At 37.8% G+C, this 26,391-nt stretch overlaps 1 protein-coding gene across 1 annotated transcript; it reads right to left on the bottom strand.

Annotated features, from left to right (window-relative positions):
* Window positions 1-1,234: 1,234 nt before the first annotated feature.
* On the bottom strand, window positions 1,235-25,523 carry LOC140141510 (17S U2 SnRNP complex component HTATSF1-like). The gene is made up of 9 exons (XM_072163395.1): window positions 25,404-25,523; window positions 23,934-24,077; window positions 23,217-23,544; window positions 21,293-21,498; window positions 18,921-19,093; window positions 17,633-17,726; window positions 5,678-5,767; window positions 4,739-4,818; window positions 1,235-2,945 (listed from the first exon to the last, which is right to left on the bottom strand). The coding sequence occupies exons 2-9, from the start codon at window positions 24,075-24,077 to the stop codon at window positions 2,531-2,533; spliced, it is 1,530 nt and encodes a 509-aa protein (XP_072019496.1). The 5' UTR covers window positions 25,404-25,523; the 3' UTR covers window positions 1,235-2,530.
* Window positions 25,524-26,391: the final 868 nt, after the last annotated feature.

The raw sequence follows: 26,391 nt of genomic DNA, 5'->3' as shown, positions 1-26,391 counted from the left end.
CTTACATGATGTGTACATATGTGCAAAAGCACTGCACATAATATACTGATTGTGCGCAAGTGCAATAACACATCCTATCAATAAACTCTGCTTATTATTCTGATTGGCTGAGTGTATGAAAATGTATTGTTATTTGTTACGCTTAAAAATGGTGGCAACTTCATGATGAAACTAACACTCATTAAGATAATCAGTTGGCTCTACAAATCGTCGGTCGCAACACATAGTGGCGTAGAGTGATTTTTCAAAATTTTCTGTGCGTAAACTTTTAGGGCTAGCTATATCGTAAAAGGTCATGTTTTTTGAGGTGGGACCCAATTGTGTCACATCTTGCAATTTGTCAAAAATGAACTCCTTTTTTGTATTTCTGATTATATTTCAAAAACTTTTCACCCAAACTAGTAAAAGTATACATTTTTAGAAAGCATATATTGTCAAGATTGCAAATCTGTAAAGTTTGAGTGGATATACAGGGTGTACCAAAAAATATACAGGGTGATTCCATTGAAAAATACCGAAAAAATTTAATTTCTTTACCACTTCAATATTTCTACATAGTATATTAAATTGGAAAATGAACTTGATATTTGCAATGTACACAGTTAGTCCTTTCATTAAATATATAGTTTGCACTATATTTGTTAAGCCCATTGTGTTATACAGGGTGTGAAAAAAGTTGTATTTTAAATCCTTTGACTGTAATAATCTCCTTTGAGAAGATTTATTTTATATTTCAAATATAAAACAATATTGAAATTTATTTCATATGCATGCAAAATTTAAAGCCCATTCTATTGCATGACCCACATTCCACTGCATTAATTAAAAGCTTATTAAATCCGTAATTACTAAGTTTATTAAGATTAACTAGGCAATTATAGTTATAGAAAGTTAAAAAATAAGATTAACATTATGCAAATGCATTTTCACTTTTACTAGGCAACAAAGTGCATAAATTTTATTAATGAACACCAACTTCCCATTGGAATTACACAGAGCTCCTCCGCCTCGCTCCTCCACTTCCGCACCACCCCTGACTAATTAACTTAATTAAGCTGTTGTAATTAATTAATACATTTGTTTAATTATGTTTGTTATCTTCAAAATAAGACCAAAACCATTTGTTCATGATGAATTTTAGCAAAAATATAGGAATAAGAAGACAAAATGATTTAGCAAAATGTGACAGCACCACCTTTTTTAGGGTCCCAGTTTAAAAAACATGACCAAAATGCCTTTTTAACTATTAAAGGTACATTTTAATAGTCTGAACCTTAAACTTCAATTTGAAATGGAATAGGGCCACTGAGAGATAACAGTGAAGGAGTACCAACTCCGTTATTAGTAGCATATCCTTCAAACACGTTTTGCCACTAGGCGTTGCAAGCAACGAAATGGAGAAATGTGTTTGTTATATTTTGATATTTCATTTAATATAAGCAATAAGACGTGATTTAAGCAAGCTATTGCAATAGATATGAATAAAGGCAAGATTTCAAAAATATGGCTAGTTCCTTCCTAAAAAGTCAAGCCAAAATACCTAACATCCAGCCACAAGCCCGGACAGAAAACTTATTCGTATGTTCCAAGAACAATCAAAGATTGGAATGACCTTCCACCGGAAATATCATCAATCGTAGAACCAGAGCAATTTAAAGAAGCACTCCACACCCATTTCCACATAAGGATTTGGGAATCATTTAAATCCTTTGCATGCACACTCATCATCCCTGCTCGTCAGCTTCCCTAAGGAGGATTCCCGGTTGAGCAGTACTCAAGAAGAAATAGAAAGTGGTTTCTTGCCATTTTGAAACAGGCTATACTGCAGCCGGCTGGTTTGAGAGGTTGTGTTGGTTAATTGAATTGTTAATGGTATGATACATGTAGGAAGAAAATTAAAATGTAAAATATGACCATCTACTACGAATGGGCTGCAATGTTGGCAGATCTTGTATTAAAGATATGGTCCGTTAACCCTAACACTCAAAGTGGTTTTTGGCTATCGGAAAGGAAAGAAGGCACAAAAAAGGAGAGGATAGAAGATGAACAAAGACGTTGGAGTTTTCCCCCAGGTTTCAACCCCAGGACCTCTCATGTGCAAAGCACTCCATTGGTGCTTCGCTGGCCTGGCCAACGAAACTGTACGTATATGACTTAGGATGATTGCGTCATAGCATCACATATTGTTTCAGAATTTTATTACTGTAAAAGTGGTCATTTTCATGCCTTGTAATTTTTCATGCACGCTGATTTTGAAGTACTTCGCTTGTTTATTCGTGATTTTAAAACTTCTTACTTATTGCCAATTAACATGATTAAGTTCATATCACTTGAAGGCAATAAGTTGCATTATGATAATCAAGGTATCCAAATACTCGTAAGAAATTTATCCAGTAGAACGCTTGTTATTTTTTAAATAACAAGCGTTCTACTGGATAAATTTCACTTAAAAGTGTAATGATACGTTTTGTGCACAATCACAATAAACCTTTCTACAAACAGTGCCTGCTAATTGAATCAACACACCCTGCTAGCTGTTGCTATCCTGCCCTGTTACAGCCTCAGCATCCCCACCTCCATCAGTGTTCTCAGTCTTACTACTATCAGTTCTTTCATTATCATTCTGTTCACCTGTGGACACTTTTTCAACTTGTCCATCCTCTTCGGTACTCCCTGTTTTATCAGTCTCTCTTTTTGAGCTCTCCCCCTCTTCAACAGCAGTTTCCATAGCAACACCCTCCCCTGAGTCCTCTTTTGGAGCATCACTTCCAGATGCTGACTCCCCTGTGGGTGTGCTCTCAGTTTTTTTCTTATCAGCGTCGTCCTCCTTCAAGAATTCTTCCCACTTTTTGAGTCGTACGTCTCGCTCCTTGTCAGTTTCTTCCACTTTGTAGTCTGTTTTCCCGTCCCAGATCTCCGCTACCAGTTGGCGTTGGGCGAACCATCTGCAACAAGCCATTATCAAAGTGAAAGGATAGTGACATTTCAGAATATGATAAAAGGTATATTTATGACTTATCACATTGTATTATGCCAGTTGTTCCAGTGATCCCAGTTAAGGTGTACAAAAAATTAGAATTGTTTATAAATTATCTAAGAGTGAAGGATAAGTCATTGAAATTGTCATTAGGTATTTTTAAATTTAAACATTTAAATTGGTTTTAAATTCATAAAAAGGAAGGATCAGTGAATCATTTGGTATAAATTTTGAAATGAAGAAGTTGAAACCCCCCACTCCCCTCTCATCATGGACCATCGGTACATCTTAGGCAGGCGGTACATGGCAGACCTTGATGATAAAAATTTGGGGTCCACAACTGACAATTTTGTGTGCACTCCTTGTGAAGGATGAAGAAACTAAATACATGCTGCCCAAATCTGAAAATGAGCAATAATTTGTCCTATGTTTCAAGACCATTTAGCTAAAATCAATTCAGCTAAAATCTAAGTTTCTTTTAGACCACCACAATCAAAAAGAAGCCAGATTGAGCATTGATTCACACTGATGCACTGTTTCAGCTCGCTGACCATCATTTATACTAAGTGTACCTAATAATCTATTCTCATATTTGTAAGATCGTTAGACTATCCTCCAAGTGCATCAATAATTGATTAGAAATGAATTCCCCATATGTGACCTCTGACCCCATTGGAGATGTAATAAATGAAACAAAAACAAAATGAAGGGGTATATTAGGTCATCGTGTGTAATATGCACAGATGGAGAAATAATGGCAAAGAGACGGAAGACATGGATGATGATTATCGCAAGTGATTTGGGACATGAAAATTGACTTGCTGTGAAACCAAACATCCATGAAATGGATTCGTTTGTCAAGTTTGAATCTTTTCTAATGTAAAATCTGGCGTCTGGTTCCTTAGTTGTTGCATTACACTACTTTCCCAAGAAGTACGGCACTCTCATACTCTGATTGACATGTGCACCCTGTTAATGAGCGACATATGCCAGGCTTTGACGAGCGCTGCTTTTCGCTGATCGTTTCCTTGATGCGTATTCAGCCAATCAGATTACCGGTCTGTAGTTATGATTGCCAGACGATTGAATTAGCCAATCAGGACCCTACACTATGAGATATTGAGACTGAAAATCACACTGAAACTGTGGAATAAGACTGACAGTAGGATAGCCATGATTTTAGTGTAGGGGGCAAAGCTAAATTTTCGTCCCCATTTGTAATTTTTTTTGTCCCATTTAGTCATGTTAAGACCACTTTACTCTTTGTCATCCCCATTTTTTAACCCTTTAAAATTTATGTGCCGGGGGAATTTGTCCTCCTTCACTCCACCCCTGAACACTGATAGTTATAATAAAATAGATAATACCACTGAAATAGCACTGAAAAGAATTATTTGAAGGGTGCGTATGTGCGAGGTGTGGGTGTCAATGTACTGCTATTACTTCAGCGGACTTATACATGACAACACACCTACAGAACGAGGACATCCTTCACGACAAGGATCAAGACACAGGTCCCGAAAATGCAAGTCCTCTGAAAGCATTGTAAACAGAGTCCTATACCCTACTACTCCCTGTATAGGCAACATCCTCTGCATTGGATCTCATGAGTATTGCAGATTTTGTGAGGCCTTGGCATGACAACACACCAACAAACAGAGGGACTTTTGAACTTAATTATCATCGCTTTTCAGGTCCTTGTATAATGCAAGAGGGTAAGGGACAGGTTAGTGTGTGGGGACTGGGGGTGTGTATCCTCACCTTCCATTTAGTGCCAGCACGCATACATCTGCTGAATCACCATCCTTATACTTGACTGACGCCACTCCATCAGGATGATTCTGTAATAACAAATACATATACATTAATTGGTACAATTACGGAATACCCTCTGCACTGAGAACCATATGGTGTAATGCCTCGTAACTAAGATATAAATTGCAAATATGGGGTACGCAGTGTAGGGTATAACATAATTATTCCCATCAATTAAAGGTGAATGCCTAGTGGCGGCACCCCTGAGAAGAAAAAATCTGGGGGGATGGGCAGAGTGATTTTTTGGGAGGAAGGGGGTCAGCATGGGGGCGCAAAGTGAATTTTTTTTTGGGGGGGTCATGAGATGTTTGCAAAATTACAGCAAATATTGTAAATTTCAGATTTGTTGGTTTCCATTGATGGAAGGGGGGGGCAACTGAGGGAAAATCTCTGACTGAGGGCTGTGGATGAAAGTCTTCTCCAACATTTTACCACTGTCAAATGTTGAGACTTTGGTGGAGAAACAAAGCTCATTAAGTTAACAAAGAAAGAGAAAAAATCAGAAAATATTAAGGCAAAGTGTGAGAGAAAGGCAAGGAGAGAAAACAAACCCTGGTATAAAGAGAGTAATATATAGAGAGAAACACAGAGAGAATGTGTGAGAGAGGGGATAGAAAGTAAGGGGAGGGGGCAGAGGTGGAGGGAAGGGATGGGAGAGGGAGACAGATGGAAATAGAGGGAGAGAGACTGAAAGGGTGACAGAGTGGGAGGGCGAGAGGAGTGGAAGAGAGAAAAGCAAGAGAAAAAACGAGACAAATAGAGGAAGGAAAGATCAGTGAGTGTTGAGACAGAGATAGTGAGAGAGTGAGGGAGTGAGGGAGAGACAGTGAGGAAGGGAGAAGAAAATGAGCCTGGGAATAACAGCAAGAGAAACATAATACTTACATCAAATATCATGACTTTCTTGACGTCACCATACTTGGAGCATTCTGCTTGCAAGTCATCTTTTATCTCGTTAATTAACATAGCATCCTCCTAAAACACAGATAAATAAACAAAAACATTACAATCATATACAACATGATTGATTTGTCAGTAAACCCCAGACTGTGGTTTTTGTACATCATGCACATAGCACCCAGCTACAAGAAGCGTAGATTCAAATGGAGTCATCCATTTATTCATCCATCTATTGTTAACTCGGTCATCCGTTATTTGTTTAACAATAAACTTTATTAAAAATCAATACAGCATCTCCTCGCTATATCTACAGTGCATAGGCGTACACGCATCGTGGCATTTTAATATCGAGACATTAGCGTGATCATTTTTTGCATGATTTCTATATTATATTAATTTTGTTCACTTAAAAAAGTATCAAATCACGGAATATAATTTTGTTTCTTTTACTATATAAAACATACACGTTCCTTCCTTAAGAATCACGCAAGCAACGAACAAGCAGACATGTTTTTAATGTTTTAATGCCAAAATTCTGTACATAATACAGCCCACAAATATCGTTCAAATTCACTTCTTTCATTTCATTTCCGACTGAATGTGTTTCTAGTTTTAATGAGCACGATAGTCAATGTTTATGGTATTAAAATAAAAAGTTTGGATATTATTGGTATAAATCTAAATTTCTTGTTTGAAAACAGTCAAAATATCCATTTTTTGTGTTAAAAATATGCCATATATAAAACATCGTATCTCGATTATTTTTAAGTCGATTTAACTCGTTTTTTTTGCAATTAATTAATTTGACTGTAAAATAAAATTTAGAAACACAAACTGGTCTGGTAGTCTCATACCTAGACAGAACAACCTGTATTTTGTATAAATCCCAAGCGGGATGATGTCACCACGAGGAACTAAATGGACGCGACAATTCGGCGAACTAGCGTTGCATGATGGGTAATTTCTGGTTCAGTGAACAGGAACAAGACTGCACAGTGTCAACGGCGATCGGCCCTCGTGGTGTGGATATGAAAAAATTGTCATTTTAGCTCCAAACACTTTTCAATCTACAATATCTCTTCCTCTATGGTTATCAAATTGATGTAGCCTATATACCAAACTGATCATGTTACTGTAATAACACAAATTGCCACAGCTACTTGATCTCTTCTTTGTCATTCTGGTTCTTGTGTCATTTCTATATTACTGTCTTCATGGGAAATTACATATCAAACATGATCGTCCTGCTGTTACATAGATAGTAAAGAAGCAACACAGATCAGTTATTGACCACCGCTTACAGTGCGCTTACTGTCATGGACCATAAAAAATTAGATCAATTTGTCCAAAAACATCTGACATTGCACAACATTTTATAATGTTGCGAAAAATGGCCAAAGCTGCGTAACATTGTCTGAACGATTATTTGGGCAACTTATTTGTGCGGATGCAGTTGTACGCAGTCGCAGGGTGGAGCAATTTTGAGTAATTTTTGAGAAAACTTTTGAGCATGTTATCAGCAACTTCTGAAAATTTTGAAAAAATGTTATGCAATTTAGTGAAACTTTTAGTAACTTTATGAAATTTTGAGAAAATGTTAACAATTTTGTGAAATTTGAGTAACTTTATGAAATTTTGAGAAAATGTTAACAATTTTGTGAAACTTTGAGTAACTTTATACTATTTTTTGACAACTTTGGGCAATTTCTCCTGTGACATGGGCCTGTAGATCTGATGTTTGTCTGAAACCTTAACCTGCTCTGAATATTCAAAAATTACACTATAAAAAGAGAAGTAAAAACACTTCTTTTTACATACATGTACACCCTGTTTCCATGATTGTACTTCTTCACTGTCCTCCAACTCAACTTATTATCTTTCCTCCCATCTTTCCCACCTTATAGTAGACAAAAGACCCAGCCAACCCAACAAGTGTACCTATATCCCATCACTGACACTAGTTGGTGAGTTGTTCTGCCCTTAAGGTGCAATTCACAAGTGCAAATGAGCTCATACATGTGACAAATTAAGAGCTTTCCACAGTATCCTTAAGTTTTAGTCCTTTTTTTCATCCCTAAAGGGTTCTGACGTCTAGGGAATTGGAGATTAAGAGATTTATATCCAGGGAGACTACATTTGTATCTGGTGGCACTTTCTATTATATCTAGACTAGAGCTTCACAGTATCCTTAAGTTAAGTCCTTCCCCATTCCTAAAGGGTCCTGATGCATAGGGAATTGAAGCCATCCCAGAGGGGGTTCTCGCTGGTTGAAGGTATACAGGAATGTGCCACAGTTTTGGGGTACCTTTTCAGCAATTTTGGTATATCGATGAGTGGGTTTCCGTGGAGACCAATGTGCCCAATTGGGGCAAAAGTGCCCCTAAAACTGCCCAATTATGGCAAATTTTGGGGCTTTTTGTGGAAAATTGGTATACTGATGCAAAATCAGCAAAAAGTAGGTATAGGCCTATAGAAAGTCAGCATATATAAAATGGGAACTTTTGTCTTGATTTGGAGAACATTTTTTATTGAAACTGTAAAAACTTAACATGGCACAAAGTCAAGCTTTGAAAATTCTTTTGAAAAATTATTGCTTTATTTTGCCAGGTCCAATTTACCTTTCATCAACTCCTGTTCATTTGTATGTATGTGCTTTGCAGGGCCATATTAACAAGGTTGAAAAATGTGGGGTGGCCTTCACAAAAGTGGGGTGGCCAAATAAATGCCCAAATTGAAATAAAGATATAAAGATAAACATAACAAATTTCTCAAAAAGTGGGGCGGCCATCATTGTCATGGCATCCCCGGCCGCCCTGCTTGCTATGGCCCTAGTACTTTGATCACCTAGCCCGAGACTATTTTTATTTTTATTTAAAAGAGCTTAATTTTAACAAAATAAGACATGGACCCCTCTCCAATCAAGTAAAGAGCCATATGTTTACATACTAACACATCTTCATGCTTAAAATGTGATGTTTATCCACCTCAGACATCCAGCATCAAAACACCATGCAATCATAGAAAAAGCACTCAATGAGACAAAGCAAGCTTAGCAAGGTGAGGATAAATAAACAGAAGTGAAAAACTTTCAACGCATCTTCATTTGGAGAAATGCCATGTTCAAACACTATGAAGTCTCATCCCAATGGCATAGTTCAATAACCTCAATTAAACAATCATAGTGCAAAATTTGACCTCAAGTTGCAGGGTATGAGTTTTTGTACCCAAATTTTCAGAGGTCATTCAATGGATATACAAATGTATTGGGGTTAAAGAAATGTGCCCTGATAGATGAGCATGTTGTGGATCCTAGTGAAAGCCACTCCTGCTGACCAAGGCAATCACAGAATCAGTTCTGCATGGGGCAATTTTCATTTGCACCTCCACTCCAGCCAGCCGCTCTTGCTCTAATTGCAATATTTCAGCATCTTCACAAACCGATCAGCTGACAACATCGCATACAACACAGTGTTGAAGTGCCATCAATGAAACAACAACACCAAACTTGCCGACAAGGTCAACCGGGGTCAAGCAGTTTACTACAAGGGGGTCAATCAGAGCCATGGTGACCTTTGACCTGTAGCTAGTCTCTTTATCTAATGAGGGAGCTTCAGCAGACCATCTGTGGCTGTGTGTTGTGAGGCGTTGAGTTGTAATGGTTATGGGTGATAGGAAATGGAGGGAAGGACATGGTTTGAAATGCTGGAATTTCAAATGCCTCTGGCATGCTTCAAGTAGTAGTAATACTGGAATTAAAGTTGCTACAGTGAACTGGGGCTAACCCCCTATGTGCTGATATCAACATAAAATATGTCTGTCTGCTATATCCGAAATAATTGTGAAATTAAAGACTAGCTCATCCTTTTACCTTTCTATCCGTCCTTAACTGCATATAGAATCTGATACAAAAATTACCAAAAATTATATATAATTTTTGTATCCAGAAGGGCAACATTGTAATTTGTGTTCACTTCATTACCTACTTAAAGATTGATTTTGTATGCTATTAGATTATGAAGTCTGAACACAAATTACAAAATGTTGCCTTCACAAAAGGTCCGCTTTTTAGCCCTGCACATCGCTTGAAAAAGTGGGGAATTTGGGAAGCTATTTCCCAGGAAATGTTGGTGTTTGGATGGACATTCTGGTATTTGGAAGGAAATTGTGTCTTTTTTGTATATATAACATACTATAAGTATAAATTGTGGGAAACATAGCTTGCTACACTGAAAATGTACATTTTTTTCAAGCCCTGGTCCTGCAGCCCACCCCCCCAAAAAAAAAATTCCTGGCTACAGGCCTGTTTCAACTTTCTTGTATCGTGGCCTGGAATTGTGGTCCTATTTATTTGTAAAATCCTTCAAATACAGATATGGCCAAAAACTAATTAACATAATTATTTGGACTAATTTGAAGGAATAAATTTTGAAAGATAAAATTAAATTTCCAGTAGAAAGTGAGCAATACAAATTACACACTGACAAACAAACAAACAACGTCTTTCATCTTCTTTCCATTTTTTAAAATCAACCACAAATGATCCTAGCCAGTGCAATGTCTCCAGGTCTAATGACTCTCCAAATCCAGGAAAAATGTAAAAAAGGCCTTCCTGGGAAGGAGCTTTATGAGTTCCCTTTAACAATAAACCATCGCAGCCAGGATCAGCTCCCGGGATCACCTCCCCAAGTTCACATATAGGTAACTGAGGCAAATAAGCAGCTTGTAACCATGGTAACTGGTCAAGGTAGATTTAATAATTATTCACAAGAACACACAGGGACTGCACAGGACAGCTAGGCCTGTAACTAGAGGGTGGATACCCCAAGTCTCCATTTTTTGCCTAAAAAGTCCCATTTATGCAGTGTATCGAGCAAAAAGATTTTATGCCTTTTTTGGTCAAATAAGGTCCAAATTTTGAAAAAATGCCCAGACCCCAAATAAATCCTGGTTACAGGTCTGGCACCGGACTCAACTCGCATCATCAAACCAGTCTCACTGATTGAGCCAAACTGACTGCTTCCGATATATGATGAATGTAGCCAATAGTTTTCTACATTCTTACATTTATATTTTTCAAGCTCTGTTTGTCTATTTCACAGACTTTGCCAGGCCGACTTAAAGGTATACTGCACTTGAACGGGTCACACATATGCTTCTGCTCAAAAAATGGCAATTTTATGGCATTCTGGTTTAGAGAAAATCATATATGGAATAATCATACATTTTCCTGTCTCAACAAACCAACTGAACCAAGCAATGTGTGTTTGCCTCCAAAATACAATCATCATTTCCAACTAAGGAAAATGAAGTTCTATAATATGACAAAATATGATTCAATAAACATGTACTAACATGCAGACACAAAATACCACTAATATTCCAACAAAATCTTCCCATTTGGTGACATTATACCACTTTTCTGATGATAATCTCCAAATTTGGAAACATTAGCGACTGTTTCTTTGTTCTTCTCAGGTGTAATCTAAGCCTATGCATCTTTTTTTGATGTTCTCCCACAAGACTCACTACAACTTGTCATCGGTATCATCTCATTCAAAATCTGTGTGCAAATCTTGCTTCAGAGGAACACATCAATAGCATCCCATCATGCATTGCAGGATTATGTGGTTATCAGTGTATGTCCCAATGGAGAGGATCATGGGGGATTCCCCCCCCCCCTTAACTTGGGTTGTTCCCTTGTCAAAAAAAAATTAAGAGAAAAATTACCATTCTTTGCAAAAATTATCACATTTTAAGCAATTATGCCCCCTCAGTCAAATTAAGTGAAAAAGCACCATTCTTCCAAGGCAAACATCATCCCATTTTAGGCATATTCCACCCTCTCCCACCAAAACAAAAATTCTTGTACTATGCAATTTTATACAATTTTTTACTCCCCCCCAATTAAAACAAGGGCCCACTCTATTCAGTAATTTGCATGACGTTTTAGTTGACAAGGTAATACTTATTGTTTCCATAGAATGTTATTTCTAATCAGTTCCCAAAGACCCATCAGATCATTTGAATCATTTCCACCCACCCAACCCTCTTGTTAATTCAAAATTACTGCATTGCCTGTTGCAGATTTTTGCATTCAAAAATATTTGTTTGTTAGTGTGTTTGTTGTTTCTTTCTTCCTTTTCATTTTACTTCCTCCCAACATAGTCTTTCCCAAAAGCAATTTACATCACAGTTTGGGGAGCCTCGCCATTCCAAATGGTTTTTTTTTAGCAGAATTATGCAATGCATCATGGGTAGGTTCCAAATCACCTCTCTATCTCTTGCCTATTACATTGTGCAAACTATACCAATGATGATAGCTAGGAATTCCAATTGCCACAGGCATATATAACATCTATATCAATCAAGAGATACTACCCCATGGCTGATTTCACCATGGTTAAGGGTGGATGCATGGTACATAGCATTTTGTCATCCTTATTACCCCTTCTCAAAACTTCCATCTATATACTACATTGTAGGAGTTGTCACATGCATGAGCAATACCACCCCCCCCCCCCAAACAACTTTACAACAACAAAACACCCCCTAAACTAGAAAAATAAAAGACATACACAAAGTTCTACCTTTAAGCATATATCTATGCTCTAAGCAACGTTTTAGCCATTGGTATAGCATCATGGCACAAGGTCCACATGTCCCCTCTATTCAAAGTGAACATCTTGAAAAATCCTGTTAAAACTGTAAGAAAATGTCTGATGCTACTTCAATCAGGCTTGGTGCCCCTCACTCAAATGACTGATGCTATACTTCTGATTTTGGCCAAAAAGTACTTTCTTAAATTTACACAAAATGATGAAAAAATGTCTGCAATAAGTTGACCATGTTCAATAAAACCTCACTTTTCCTTGAAAAATCAGTATTTTTTAGCCTCCAAACACATCACACATGTTACTGTAAACGTGCAAGTTTCATGCGATTAATTTTTCACACTTTTCCAATTTTTAACCGTTTCCCTTGATTTTTAATTTGCTTAGTTTCCTTAGGGATGAAATCAAAACTCGACCAGCGGTCAACCACCGGTTCCGCCTGGTTTCGACCAGCGGTCAACCACCGGTTCCGCCTGGTTTCGACCAGCGGTTCTGGTTTCCATTGTTTACAACAATAGCAACTGGACGAAACTGCCCAGGACTGGCGGTCAAGTTTTGATTTTGTTCCTTACACTGACTTATACACAAAAGAAATATATTCGCACGTTGTTATTTTCGCGGTAGCAGCTTGGAACGCTAAAAGCGCAAAAATGAATGTAGCACGAAAAAAAAGTTCAAAATCCCATCCTTGTCACTGTTTTCATGCAAAATAGTGTACAGTGTATTTTGCATCTGGCCCTCATACTTAAATGGCCCTTAAATTACAACTTTGCTAAGTCCCAGTAATTGTAGGCCTATAGGTTGACTTCATATAAAATGACAAGCCCAAAGTTGAACATTTTCATATGATTGCATGTAGTGCAAATGTGCCGAATTCGGAAGGCTTGAAAGTCAAATTGGCCACAATATTAAAAATAAATGATTAGATGAGTAGTTATTGGACCTATTTACTTTTATTTCCATTTCATTTTCAATATAATACAGATTTTCTGTGGCAGCCATTTAAAGTTGGAGTAGGTAAATCTAAATTTGGACCCAAAAGTTGCCCTTTGAATAAATTTCATCTTTGAGAGCCCGTACCTTCCTAATAAAAAGAGAGAGAGGTCTGAAACCTTGTATACACACTAATTGCATGCCCAATTCGTCAACAAGTAAAAAAAACCAAAATGTCTGTAATTGCGCGTTGTGTCACGGGGTCATTAATATGCAAAAAAATGTAATTTTTTGTATACTGGCAAGTTTAGCCCCCCAAAATTCACATTTTTTGTCGGATTAATTGTTTTTTGTCGTCACTGATGCGATATATAGGACATATACAATGCATATCCAAAACATTGAGGTGACCATTTATTTACATTTCCAACAGCGCCCTCATGAAGATGAAAATTAATGCAAATTCACCATTTTCAGGGGAGCCCAAAGTCGATGTGGTCAACCTTCAAAATTTATAAAACATCACTTTTATAAGACTACTAGTCTTAAATTACAACTTTGCTCAATCCCAGTAATTTTATAGGTTGACTTCATATAAAACGACAAGCCTAAAATTGACCATTTTCTTATGATTGCATGTACTGCAAATGTGCCGAATTCGGAAGGTTTAAAAGTAAAAATGGCCAAAATATTGAAAATAAATGACTAGATGCGTAGTTATTGGCCCTATTTACTTTTATTTCCATTTTATTTTCAATATTCGGGCCAATTTGACTTTTAAGCCTTCCAAATTCGGCACATTTGCACTACATGCAATCATAAGAAAATGTTCGACTTTGGGCTTGACGTTTTATATGAAGTCAACCTATACAATTACTGGGACTTAGCAAAGTTGTAATTTAAGACTAGTAGTTATATAAAAGTGATGTTTTATAAATTTTGAAGGTGGACCACATCGACTTTGGGCCCCTGAAAATGTTGAATTTGCAATAAATTTCATCTTCGTGAGGGCGCTTGTTCAAATGTAAATGAGTTGTGACCTCAATTTTTGGATATGCATTGTATTTATCCTATATATAGCATCAGTGATAACAAAAAATAATTAATCTGACAAAAATGTGAATTTAGGGGGGCTAAACTTGCCAGTTTACAAAACATTACATTTTTTCATGCATATTTAATGACCCTGTGACACAACGCGCAATTACAGAAATTTTTTATTTTTTATTTTTTGACAAATTGGGCATGCAGTTAGTGTGTATACAAAATTTCAGACCTCTCTCTCATTTTATAAAGAAGGCACAGACTCCCAAATATGAAATTTATTTAAAGGGCAACTTTTGGGTCCGGATTTAGACCCCCCTACTCCAACTTTAAATGGCTGCCACAGAAAATCCGTAAGAGCTACAGACCTCAAATTTGCAGGTTTTTAATATTTTTACAGGTACAACAAATGACTAAAATATAAAGCAAATCTGAGGGGGTCAGGTGGGGCGCCCCCTTGATTTCATATGGAATGACCCCATTGCGTTTTTGTTCACACCATTTAAACGAAACATACCACTGGCATTACATTTCACTGGGGTAGTGAGAAAAATATGAGCTCTCTTCTGATACCAAAATATCAGTTTTGATGAATACAAGAGTGCACACCAGTAAATACAAGCCTCCTACACCCTGTGAGGAAAAAATCAGTGTTTTAAAGGAGGAAACGTGCAAGACGACTGAATTAAATCCATTAGAAAAGGCTTAAAACCCAACTATTATGCCCTTATTCATATTTAATCCTCATTTAGGCCTGTGAAATAGATTGTCTGTGAAAAATGAGCAGGATCTGACTTTTTATTACAATTTGGCTAAACTTTCAAAATGTGTTACATTTCAGAAACACCAAGCTATTTGTGAGGTGGCGTGACGCTGTATGGGCTATAGGGTGATCTAGTCGGCATTTTACTGGAAAAAAAAATGCTGGACTCAGTATATAATTTCTACAATAGATGACTTCATCTGACCTTCGACTTGCAGAAAAAGTACGTTTTGAAGAACTGAGTCGCTCTGGAGTCAAGAAAATGACGTTTTCCTGGACCCTGTTTGTACAGAAAGTCAATGGGAGCTATTTACTGGTGTGCACCCACAAATGGGGGATGAGACTTTTCATCGAGGTACGGATCTTTAACTAAGTACTGAAATGTTTGCCATGGACCTGGACTGAATTCTCCAGACCATAGGAAAATGACCCCCGAATTGACCTGTTTACTGGAATCCCAGACTTTTATATGCCATGAAGCCCCAGTAGATGTCAAAATTATGATGAACATTTATGTACAACTGATGCAACTCAAACAAATTCAGCAATAGACATTTTCTTGAAAAGGATAAACCACAACTACTCATATTAATAATGGATATAATCATGCACTCTTTGGGTGTAACTCAGTGGCGTAGCCATGATTTTGGAACCGAGGGGGCACAACTTGTAAATGTACCGACGGAAGTTGTGATTTGTTGACCAAAATTTTTTTTGCATGGTTTGAAACAGTGAAGGGCAAAAAAAAATAATAAAATTTAAAAAAAGGATAATAGGCGGTACTAACTAATAATTTTTATGTGTAATTCACAATTTTTCATCATTTTCTTTACAATTCTCCTCTTTTTCCTGTCACCCTGGGTGAAAGAGAGTCTATTGTTAACCCAATTTTTTTTTCAACAACGCCTTCCGCTCTACCGACGGCCTTACATGAATCGGACGGCCATGACGAGCAGGGGCCCCTCCCCACTGGTGTAACTGAACAAATATCCTTGATGGTACCCTACAATGAAAATACTATGCCAATATATGATAAACCATGATGTATCATGGAGGGCCCATAAGGCAAAAAGCAAACAGCTGCATAAGGCAATGACAAGCAGTTCACAATCAAATATTCCAGCTATGAATCAAGTATAAATCAGGCTTTAGCCTATTTTACCCCATAACAGAACACTGCCCTCTATTCAACCATTTGAGACACAAATTGGCATAAGAGGGCAGTAGTTACTGTGTATGAACACTCATGGGGTGTCAGATGATATAGCAGAAACCCAGACAACTTAAAAATACTTTCTTCTTAAAAATCACCCACAATCCTATAATTCTTATTGCATATAGGCTTTCTGTTTTTCCTATACTTTTTATATTATAGAAAAAAATGTGTGACCACATTCACATTGCAACAATTCCAAAAGTCTTTTAAAAATTTTGAAAACTGCAAGTTTTCTACATAGACTTGCATACGAATTGTCCGTAGTTCAAACCAGACAGAAAGAAAAACAACTTTCTCTTCATCCTTTCTCCCATTCTTCTTCCCTTTCTCTTTGCCACAAAACCAGATAGGTATAAATACTCTAAACAGCTCTCCTTGAAGGCTCCAGAAGAGATATATTTAATCCTGCAAATTCCAAAAGACAGCCCCTGAACTGTATTTTTAGTACCCTTTCAATTGTACATTTTTCCTCTGAATTCTGTATCAAATCATGGAATATCTGAACATGTAGTTTTTCGAGATTTTGTACGTGTTGGCCTTTGGATTGGAAGGGGTGTGCAAAGTGTGTGAATGTGTTTATACACACTATTTGTGCATTAAGGGGGTACTACACCCCTGCCCTGTTTTGGGCCTATTTTTGCAGTTTTCACACAAATTAAACTGCATTGGTGACAAGTAAGATATGTATATTTATAGGGGCAAGGACTACAACTACTGCACGGTAAATTTTATTTCAGCACAGACAACAGTTGTGGAGTTACAGCCAAAAATGAGGGAAAACCAATATTTGATCAATAAATCAATAACTACTTGCCTTGAGATGCTGAATTTTCAGTGCAGTAGTTGTAGTCCTTGCCCCTATAATATACATATCTTACTTCTCACCAATGCACTATAATTTGTGAGAAAAATACAAAAATAGGCATAAAATTGGCCAGGGGTGTAGTACCCCCTTAAAGAAACCCCTACATGTAATAGATGCGAACATTTAGGAAAAGTATATGTAGGACTTGCCACTTTGTGAAATTTGTTGCTATATGGACTAACTTTCTCCCCTGGACACTGGACAGCCCCTACTCTATATGTGACCTGATTTGATCCACTCAGGCCAAAGTCGGAAATATTGAAAAATGAGTTACTACCATTACTAACTTGCTCAGTACCTATATTTACTGAAGTTGAATGCCAAGTTTTCTTGAATACTTGGTTGCAAAGTTATGAACCTTTTATATGTCCATTTATTTTTTCTTATGTTTTTTATTGTTTTTTCTCCTCTCTTTTTGCCTATATCCCAGTTTTATTATTGCCGACTTTAGCCTGATTGGATCAGATCTGGTCACATACATCTATCAAAAACAAGATAATCAACTCACCTCAAATTCACTTGGATGAAACACATGTTTTATGATGACAACTTGCTCAAATCGCTTCTTCTGAAAGGACTTCTCTGGCCGCCAGTCTAACAATCTTGAAGGAAAAGAAACAACAGATTGGTATGAACAATTTGAGCTATTCCACTTGACATTCATACTCCCCATGTGGGAGGTTAAGGTCATGTCTTCCATCATATGGGGTGTATGGATTTCAACTGGACTAGCCAATTCAAGCTTATAGATCTTACTACACATTGTCTGAACTAAAATGCTACAGTCAAATCTATCTCAGTTTCAGAAATTAACAGCGTAACAGTCATTTTCGCTAACAGTGTACCATGTGGTGATACAAGTGGGTGATGGATTTCTTTTATTAAAAAAAATGTTGATAGCATGTTACCTCAAGATTAGCCAAACTTTTAGCGTCCTGTTAATTTCAGTTTGTATGATAAAAATTCTTGAAATTTGGGACCAAAAAACCTCATGAAATGATTATCATACTCAGATTGTCTTATAACAAAATAATTGTTAAAAAATGGGAACTCGTTGGCGCATCATGTTATGGCCTAGATCATTGTGATGAAAAGCGCCCTCTGCCATTCACAGTCTCCCCTCAATGCGCCATTTAGATCCCATGAAAATAACCAAGTCACATGAAAGATCACCAAACCCTGTCTAATTGGCGCAGAGAGATAATACAGGTCAAAGGTCAAATTTACCATTTTGTTACTTTTTTGGACTGTCGTTTTGCCATGGAAATTGATACCAGATGGTAGAGAGAGTTTACTATCTGATAAGAAATTAAAACAAAAACTTGGGATCTCTGGGATTAGTATTTTTAATTGGTTTTTGAAAAGTCAGTTAAGGCCAGCATTTGGTATAAAAAGGCTGTAACAGGGAGTAGATTTACATGTATATGTCAACAAGATCCCAATAAAGTTACTTCATGTTTAATTTATTTAGATGCTCCCAAACAATTATCACTTACATTCACCCATTCAGTCATGTTTTTTTCTTTAATACTATTGAGTTTCCTCTTCTTTAATAGTCCAGCCATTTTTTTCTGTTCTTTCTTTCTTTTGGCAATCTCATAATTATCAGTTGCCCTAGTTGCTACATAGAACGAGGTAACTTGGTCACTAGAACCAATGGCTAGTGGCACAAATGCCAAGTGAACAACTAAAAGTCAAAGGTCATACAAAGGGCATATGGCTAAGGGTCCCATATATCTGTATACACAATTAGCTATAGTTTTAAAACAAACATTGTCTTGGTTCACTGCACTTACTTGTCCTGTGGGTTCTTCTGTACTTTTTTCTTCTTATTTGGTTTCTTTTTCTTCTTCTTCAGGTCCGGGTTGAAATTTCCTTTCATGGTGAATTGCGCCCTCTGCACATGGATCTTTTTGCCCTCAAGTTTTGAGTCATCCAACAATTGAATAGCTAACAAAACTGATTCTCCCTGTATCAGTAAGAAAGGAAGAAAAACAAATTAACCCTATAGTATGAGTACTGCCTGCTGATTGGTCACAAGAAGACTGATATGATTTATTAAGCCAATCAGCAACATGGTTAGAATGGTGGCAGGCTTAACGCCATGAGTACTGCCTGCTGATTGGTTACAAGAAGACTGATATGATTTATTCAGCCAATCAGTAACATGGTAGAATGGTGGCAGGCTTAACGCCATGAGTACTGCCTGCTGATTGGTTACAAGAAGACTGATGTGATTTATTAAGCCAATCAGCAACATGGTTAGAATGGTGGCAGGCTTAACGCCATGAGTACTGCCTGCTGATTGGTTACAAGAAGACTGATATGATTTATTCAGCCAATCAGCAACATGGTAGAATGGTGGCAGGCTTAACGCCATGAGTACTGCCTGCTGATGATTGGTTACAAGAAGACTGATGTGATTTATTAAGCCAATCAGCAACATGGTTAGAATGGTGGCAGGCTTAACCCCATGAGTACTGCCTGCTGATTGGTTACAAGAAGACTGATATGATTTATTCAGCCAATCAGCAACATGGTAGAATGGTGGCAGGCTTAACGCCATGAGTACTGCCTGCTGATTGGTTACAAGAAGACTGATGTGATTTATTGAGCCAATCAGCAACATGGTTAGAATGGTGGCAGGCTTAACGCCATGAGTACTGCCTGCTGATTGGTTACAAGAAGACTGATATGATTTATTAAGCCAATCAGCAACATGGTTAGAATGGTGGCAGGCTTAACGCCATGAGTACTGCCTGCTGATTGGTTACAAGAAGACTGATGTGATTTATTAAGCCAATCAGCAACATGGTTAGAATGGTGGCAGGCTTAACGCCATGAGTACTGCCTGATGATTGGTTACAAGAAGACTGATGTGATTTATTAAGCCAATCAGCAACATGGTTAGAATGGTGGCAGGCTTAACGCCATGAGTACTGCCTGCTGATTGGTTACAAGAAGACTGATATGATTTATTCAGCCAATCAGCAACATGGTAGAATGGTGGCAGGCTTAACGCCATGAGTACTGCCTGCTGATTGGTTACAAGAAGACTGATGTGATTTATTGAGCCAATCAGCAACATGTTAAGAATTGTGGATTGGTGGTGAGCCCCCAAATGAGTTTGTTTGCTAACTCTCCATACAAAATTTCCAACTCTCCGAACCCCCCTCAATAGTATAAAATAGAAAATTGGCCCAATAAACACAAAATTTTACCTTTATTTTGGGCAAAAATGGTGTAAAATTAAACATTGGAATGGTAAACCATCAACTGCAATTATCGCTACACAGTGTGAGTATTACTGATCTCAAAGGATAATTTTGATTGGTTACAAAGTAGGGTATATTATCATCATGAGCCAATCAGAGATATGCTAAGAATAGTCAGGGAACCAAAAAGGATTAAGCTTAAGTGCTAAGAGGTCTTAAAGCTCTATTTTGATTGGTTACTGTCCAATATGTCAGTGCTCACATGGTATTAACCCATGGTCACTACTGCCATTTTACAGAGTGCCTGATTGGTTAATTACATGATGTAATCAAGCAAGTAACCAATCAAAATTGAGCTTAGATATGTTAACACTTTAAAGCCTAATACCCAGCCTTCAGCCATACTGAATATTTTTACCATATCTCTGATTGGCTCAATACATAAGATAGTCCTCTTTTTAACCAATCAAAATCATGCAACCATACACTGGAAACTCCAAATGTCTTAAATTGGAAAAATCGTCCTTCTTTTAATACCCTGGTTGAATGGGGAATTAGGTGTGGCTGACAATAGAACACACTCAAAAGAAGGACCAAAACAAGCTCAAATTAAGACCAAAATAAGCTGAAAGTTGGATGAATGCACTTGAATGTTGGACCAGTCAATACAGTCACAATAGGAAGAAGTACTTCACTCAAGAGGGCACTCAAGTGAAGTGGATTCAGTAAATTTGGCTTGAATTGGTCTTACTTTGAGCTAGTTTTTGAGTGCTTCAGCTTATTTTGGTCTTACTTTTGAGTGTTTTGGTCCAACTTTTGAGTGTTTTTTATTGTCAGCCAATGCTAATTCCCCATTCAAACTGGAAGATTAAAAGAAGGACGATTTTTCCAATTTAAGACACTGTGTGTTAGCAGTGATACTGCATGCCCAGCTTTAAACTGTTGGTACCCACCTTGAGGTAGCAGCATCTACCGTCCCCTTTCAGATTCCCTTCAACATCTCTGTACAGCTTCACCTTAGGTTCGTTTTTCTCCTCATCCATCGAAATAATCCCGCATTTTGACATCAGCTCCACAAAATCTTTCTCTGTGAAGTTCTCTGTCGGAAGGCCACACACATAGACGTTGGTGTTCTTGGATTCTTCCATGTCAAACCATGCTGATGATTTGATATTGAAAAAAAGAAATAAAACATTTATTAAGAGAAAACATTTATTAAGAGAGTGGCTTCAATATATGAGTGGCTAAGCTAAATTTATAATTTATAGTCATCATTCTGATCAAAAATCAATTTGCAGAGATTCCCAAAGAGTATGATGAGTGATGATCAAAACTGAACTAACAATCTTGCAAATATTTCATCAAAATAATGTTTTACACTTTTCTTTTGACATTATTATGAAGTGCATATCCACACACTAACATGCAGTCAGTCTACTCTGAAGTACAAAGTACCGACGCTTACATACGCATTGTGCCGACTTTGAAGGCACGCATGCCTGCAGCAGAGACGCACTGTATACGTGCGCGTTGTCACTTTGTACTTCAGAGACGACAAACTGTAGTCCGAATAATCAGTCCCAGAACAATTCATTTACTGACATGATCATGTTCTGGGTTTGAATTGTTTCCATTCGAAATCTTGATGTCAAATTGGACAAAAGAAGCACATGGTCCTACTTCACAGTTTTTTAATCCCCTATTCATGCTGTGTGAATCACTCTAGTGTGGACCATCCTTTTGATACTTGAGTGTTTGGACAACCGGAACAGTTTTGATAGGTCTTTTGTCTACCTCTGTTTGTAAACAAACGAGGATATCAAAAATTGTCATCCTCACCGAATAGGAAAGTAATAAAATTAGTATGGCACTGACACCAGTGTTCGAAATAAGCACTTATCCTCTTGTCCTCTTGTCCAAAAATCACTGGGGACAACCATATTGAGATATGTACTTATCCTCTGGACAACCGCTATATTTTACCTCTTAAATATGACACATTTTGGGGACAACCAAAATGTTTTGAGGACAAGCAGAATTTATGCTTTAACTGACACTAACACATAAGTGCACTGCATAACAGTATTAATTGCCACACCATCTGGGACCCTTATCAACAAACAAATAAAGATACCATTGAGTGACAAAGTTCAAAGACGAGCAGCCAGGTTCGTGTTTAATGACTACAGTCGCCACTCAAGTGTCTCAAATATGCTTGGCAAACTTGACTGGGATAGCCTTGAAACTCGTCGCACCAGAGCCCGTCTTCAGCTTGTGTATAAAGAAACTCATGGACTTGTACCAAACAACATTAGTCACCTCCTCAAAACCCAAGACCAGACATCCAGACCGAAGACTCGTCAAAGTGCTGGAAATTTCATCTACACCCATGTTTCTGCAAACAAGAACTGCTACCTTAGATCACTATACCCAAGAACTATACCCACCTGGAATGTTTTACCCGACCACCTAAGATGCGCCCCAACACTTCAAAACTTCAAGGCCCAGCTACAGACCATCGTCGTTGACAAACTGCACAAACGACCGAGTAGCAAAAATTAGCCCTCCGACTCCTTGACGCGCTAAATTCTGTGTGAGATAACCTGCCAGGTGTTTACGCAGCAGCAACCATATGCAGATGAATTGTGACAATAGTATTACCTAAAATCAGACCCTTGCAACTGCTATACATGCTCAATACAAAAAACGTATTTTTGTGTTAAACTTGAAATCCATATAACCCCCTATTAAGGACATGACCTGAATCCCACCAAGAGCATACAACTTCTTTGTTTGTTTATTATTCCTTCTTTCTTTCCCTGAGCAATATGGGGGCATGGGGGGGGGGGTTAATGGAATGAATACTGATAGACATACTTGGTTCCTCCTTTTTCCTCTTGCCACCCTTTGCATGTTCTGCATCTTGAGCAGCAATCTTCTCATCCAACACCGCTGGTATCCCTTGCTCCGCCTCTCTCTGTGCCCTCATCAAGCTCTCTTCCACAGACATACTACTGCTGCTGCTGCTCTGGCGTGCAGGTCTTCCCTGTGGCAGTTTGAATTGCGGTGCTGCATTGTCTTCTTTTGGTGCAGAGGTTGTTGATATGATGGTTGAGGTGGTTGAGGTGGTTGAGGCGGTGGAATCTGTCTGTGTTGGATGAATGCCATAGTTTGCATGGTATGCTGCAAGGAAGTCCTCATCGACCTGTTGATTACAGAAAAAAAATAATACTATAAAAGTGCAAATTTTTAGCAGACATTTATTTTTGCGCTTTTCGCATTCTACACATCGTTATGAATTAGGTCACATTTGGCAATAGAAGACAAGATCTGTGCAGATATGGCTTTGTTCTTGCCAATTAGGGATGAAATCAAAAGTCGACCTGTGGTTGAACTGCGTTCCATTCTTTAGAACAATAGAAACCGGCTCCAACAAGACAGAACCGCCCGGAACCAGCGGTCAACCGCCTGTCAAGTTGTGATTTCATCCCTACCTATAATTACATGTACATGTATACGTGCTTCTTTTCTATTAAGCTGATGTTGAATGTTCAAACTCTTCCTGATTACACACAAACAGAGAAACAAACCTACCCTGGGAAACCAAGCTTGTTTCTCGTCGTCCCATTCATACACTGTTCCATCGTTAGGATCTGTGTAGATATAGCCTTGTTCTTGTTTTCGTGCTTCTTCATTCTCCAGCGCCAACTGATGTTCAAACTCTTCCTGACCATCCATCTGAAAAGAGGACAAGAGCATAGGAGCTAATCAAAGTTGATGTTAAGTTTCCCATCATTTTGTCAAGTGATGAGGGGACTCGATCATTATTCATCACTGTAGGCCTATTTCACCATTACCCATACCCATATGTGACATGATCAAGGGGAATGAGTCACATGAGTTTTTCATAATGTTTCTAAAGAGGTCATTTATAGCTTTCAGAAACTGAAAACCCCATGTTGATACAACTTTTCTTTGCGATTTTTCAATCGCAGAAAACAATATAAAACAAAAGAATTATAACACTTTTAATTAGTGACATCCGACTCATTTCCCTTGATCATGTCACATTATTGTATGTTGGTACAGTAACACCATGACATAACAAGGGATTATTGATCAACTGCCTTTCTCATAGTCATAGTCCATGCTGTGGGCAACCTGCCATAAAATGCTTTGGTTGAAAAAGTTTGGTCAGAATGGGAGCAATTTCAGATGATCACTTCAGATGATCACTTGTTGAGATGAAAGGATGAATGCCAGCAGGCATTCTTTCCCATATGGAACTGCTATTAAAATGCCTCTAAAATTCCATGTGCAATTCTCACATCACATATATTTGTGCCTTGTCAACATCACAGAAACTTACGCTCTTGTCACACATGCAAAGGTTTAATTATTTCTAGCAAAATATTAAAGTAGCACTTGCATTGCTGCTATTCTCATAAGAATCCTGTAGTGAATGCAGGTAGGCCTAAAGTCCGAGGAGTTTGCTTAGACTGATGATATATTCTCCAAATTCACTTGATTCATGGATACCGGACATATCGTACCAAGACGAAGTGAGGCTACATAGAGCCACTGAGCTAGTAATAGTACCGGTATAGTTCTTGTTCTTGGTTTAATAATCCTTTCGTATTCGGCGAGGAGGACGATTTCGACCTCCTGGTTTGTTTACAAACAGAGAGGTAGACAAAAGACCGTTCCGCTTGTCCAAACACTCAAGTATCAGAAGGATGGTCCACAATCAGTGACAATAGGTAGCGTGATTCACGTACGGTAACCCATGAACCTGAATAGGGATTAAAAAGCTGTCACGTAGAACCATGTGCTTCTATTGTCCAATTTGCCATCAAGATTTCATATGGAAACAGTTCAGACCCAGTACACGATCATGTCAGAAATTAATATTTTGTTCTGGGTCTGATTATTCGGACTAATTTCTTTCGTTTGTTTAAAAAACTTAAAACTAACTAATCACTATCTCTAGACTTCGCCTACAAAAATACCCACACTATTACGTATATTTAAAAAATGTTTTGCACAAAAAGATATATTCACTACCTTTCGGCTTTCTTCAGCTGTTTAAATTAAAATCAATTCAATTTTTGGCTCCAAATTCAGCTGAATTGTGCTGTTGTCGCGTTGATTTGCAAATTGCAAAGCGCGATAGTAAATGTCAGCCCTGTGATATATCGTGCTTAAATCAAGTCTGTCACCTCTAGGGATGGGCGACCTTTCTATAATTATGACAAGCACCGCAAACGAGTTTCAATTTTAGGGAATGGAATTTAGCAGTGGCGTAGCTAGGGGTGGGCAGGGTGGGCGACTCGCCCACCCTGGAAAAATCTGGGGGGAAATTTATAGCGAGAAGGGAAAAAAGAGAAAGGAAAGGGGGAAGAAAAAAGGGAAAAAGAAGGAAACAGAAAGGAAAAAAGAAAGAAGGGGAAAGAAAAGAAGAGAAAAGGACTAGGGAATGGGGAAAGAAAGGGACCAGAGGGAAGGAAAAGCAACAGAGAGGAATCTTGAAAAAATGGGGGAAAAAAACCAAAAGGGAAGCCTAAGAGGGATGGGGGAACGAAAAGGGAAAGGGGAACGAAAGAGGGGAAAAAAAGAAGAAAAACAACAACTTGCATGTTTATTGTATGGAAGCAATGCATGCACAGGGTAAGGAGTGTAAGGAAGGGGAAGAAATTGAAGAAGGACCAGGAATTTAAGGAAGGGAACGGAAAGTGATTTGAGGGGAAGTAATTTAAGTGAGTATAATGGAAGGGGGAAGGAATGAGAGAAAGGGGAAGAAATTGAAGAATGTAAAGAAGGAAAGAGGACGAAGGGGAGAAGGGGAAAATAATTCAAGTGAATGAAATAGTGAAGATTAATCAGTTTTTTATTTTAATTGTTCTTACATTGTAAATTCATATTTGTTTCCTTTCAGATAATTCTCAAATCAAAACTTAACATTTTTATATGGCAAAATGTTCACATAAAAACGTTACAAATGTATGCAATGAGGCTTCCCCTCATGGTATAAAAATGCCCCAAACCCATGAGC

The sequence above is a fragment of the Amphiura filiformis genome, chromosome 19 (genome assembly GCF_039555335.1).
Source record: "Amphiura filiformis chromosome 19, Afil_fr2py, whole genome shotgun sequence".
Lineage (NCBI taxonomy): Eukaryota > Metazoa > Echinodermata > Ophiuroidea > Amphilepidida > Amphiuridae > Amphiura > Amphiura filiformis.
The sequence above is the reverse complement of the archived record's forward strand: the minus strand, read 5'-3'. Positions and strand labels throughout refer to the sequence as shown.

Bases quoted from the DNA above. Each gene is read 5' to 3' on its own strand.
- LOC140141510 (XM_072163395.1), bottom strand. From the start codon at position 24,077: ATGGATGGTCAGGAAGAGTTTGAACATCAGTTGGCGCTGGAGAATGAA. The intron at 17,727-18,920 runs GTAAGTGCAGTG...TTTTCCTTCAAG, and splicing joins CAGAAGAACCCACAGGACAA to ATTGTTAGACTGGCGGCCAG. The intron at 5,768-17,632 runs GTGAGTTGATTA...TCTGTGTTTTAG, and splicing joins TTCATCCAAGTGAATTTGAG to GAGGATGCTATGTTAATTAA.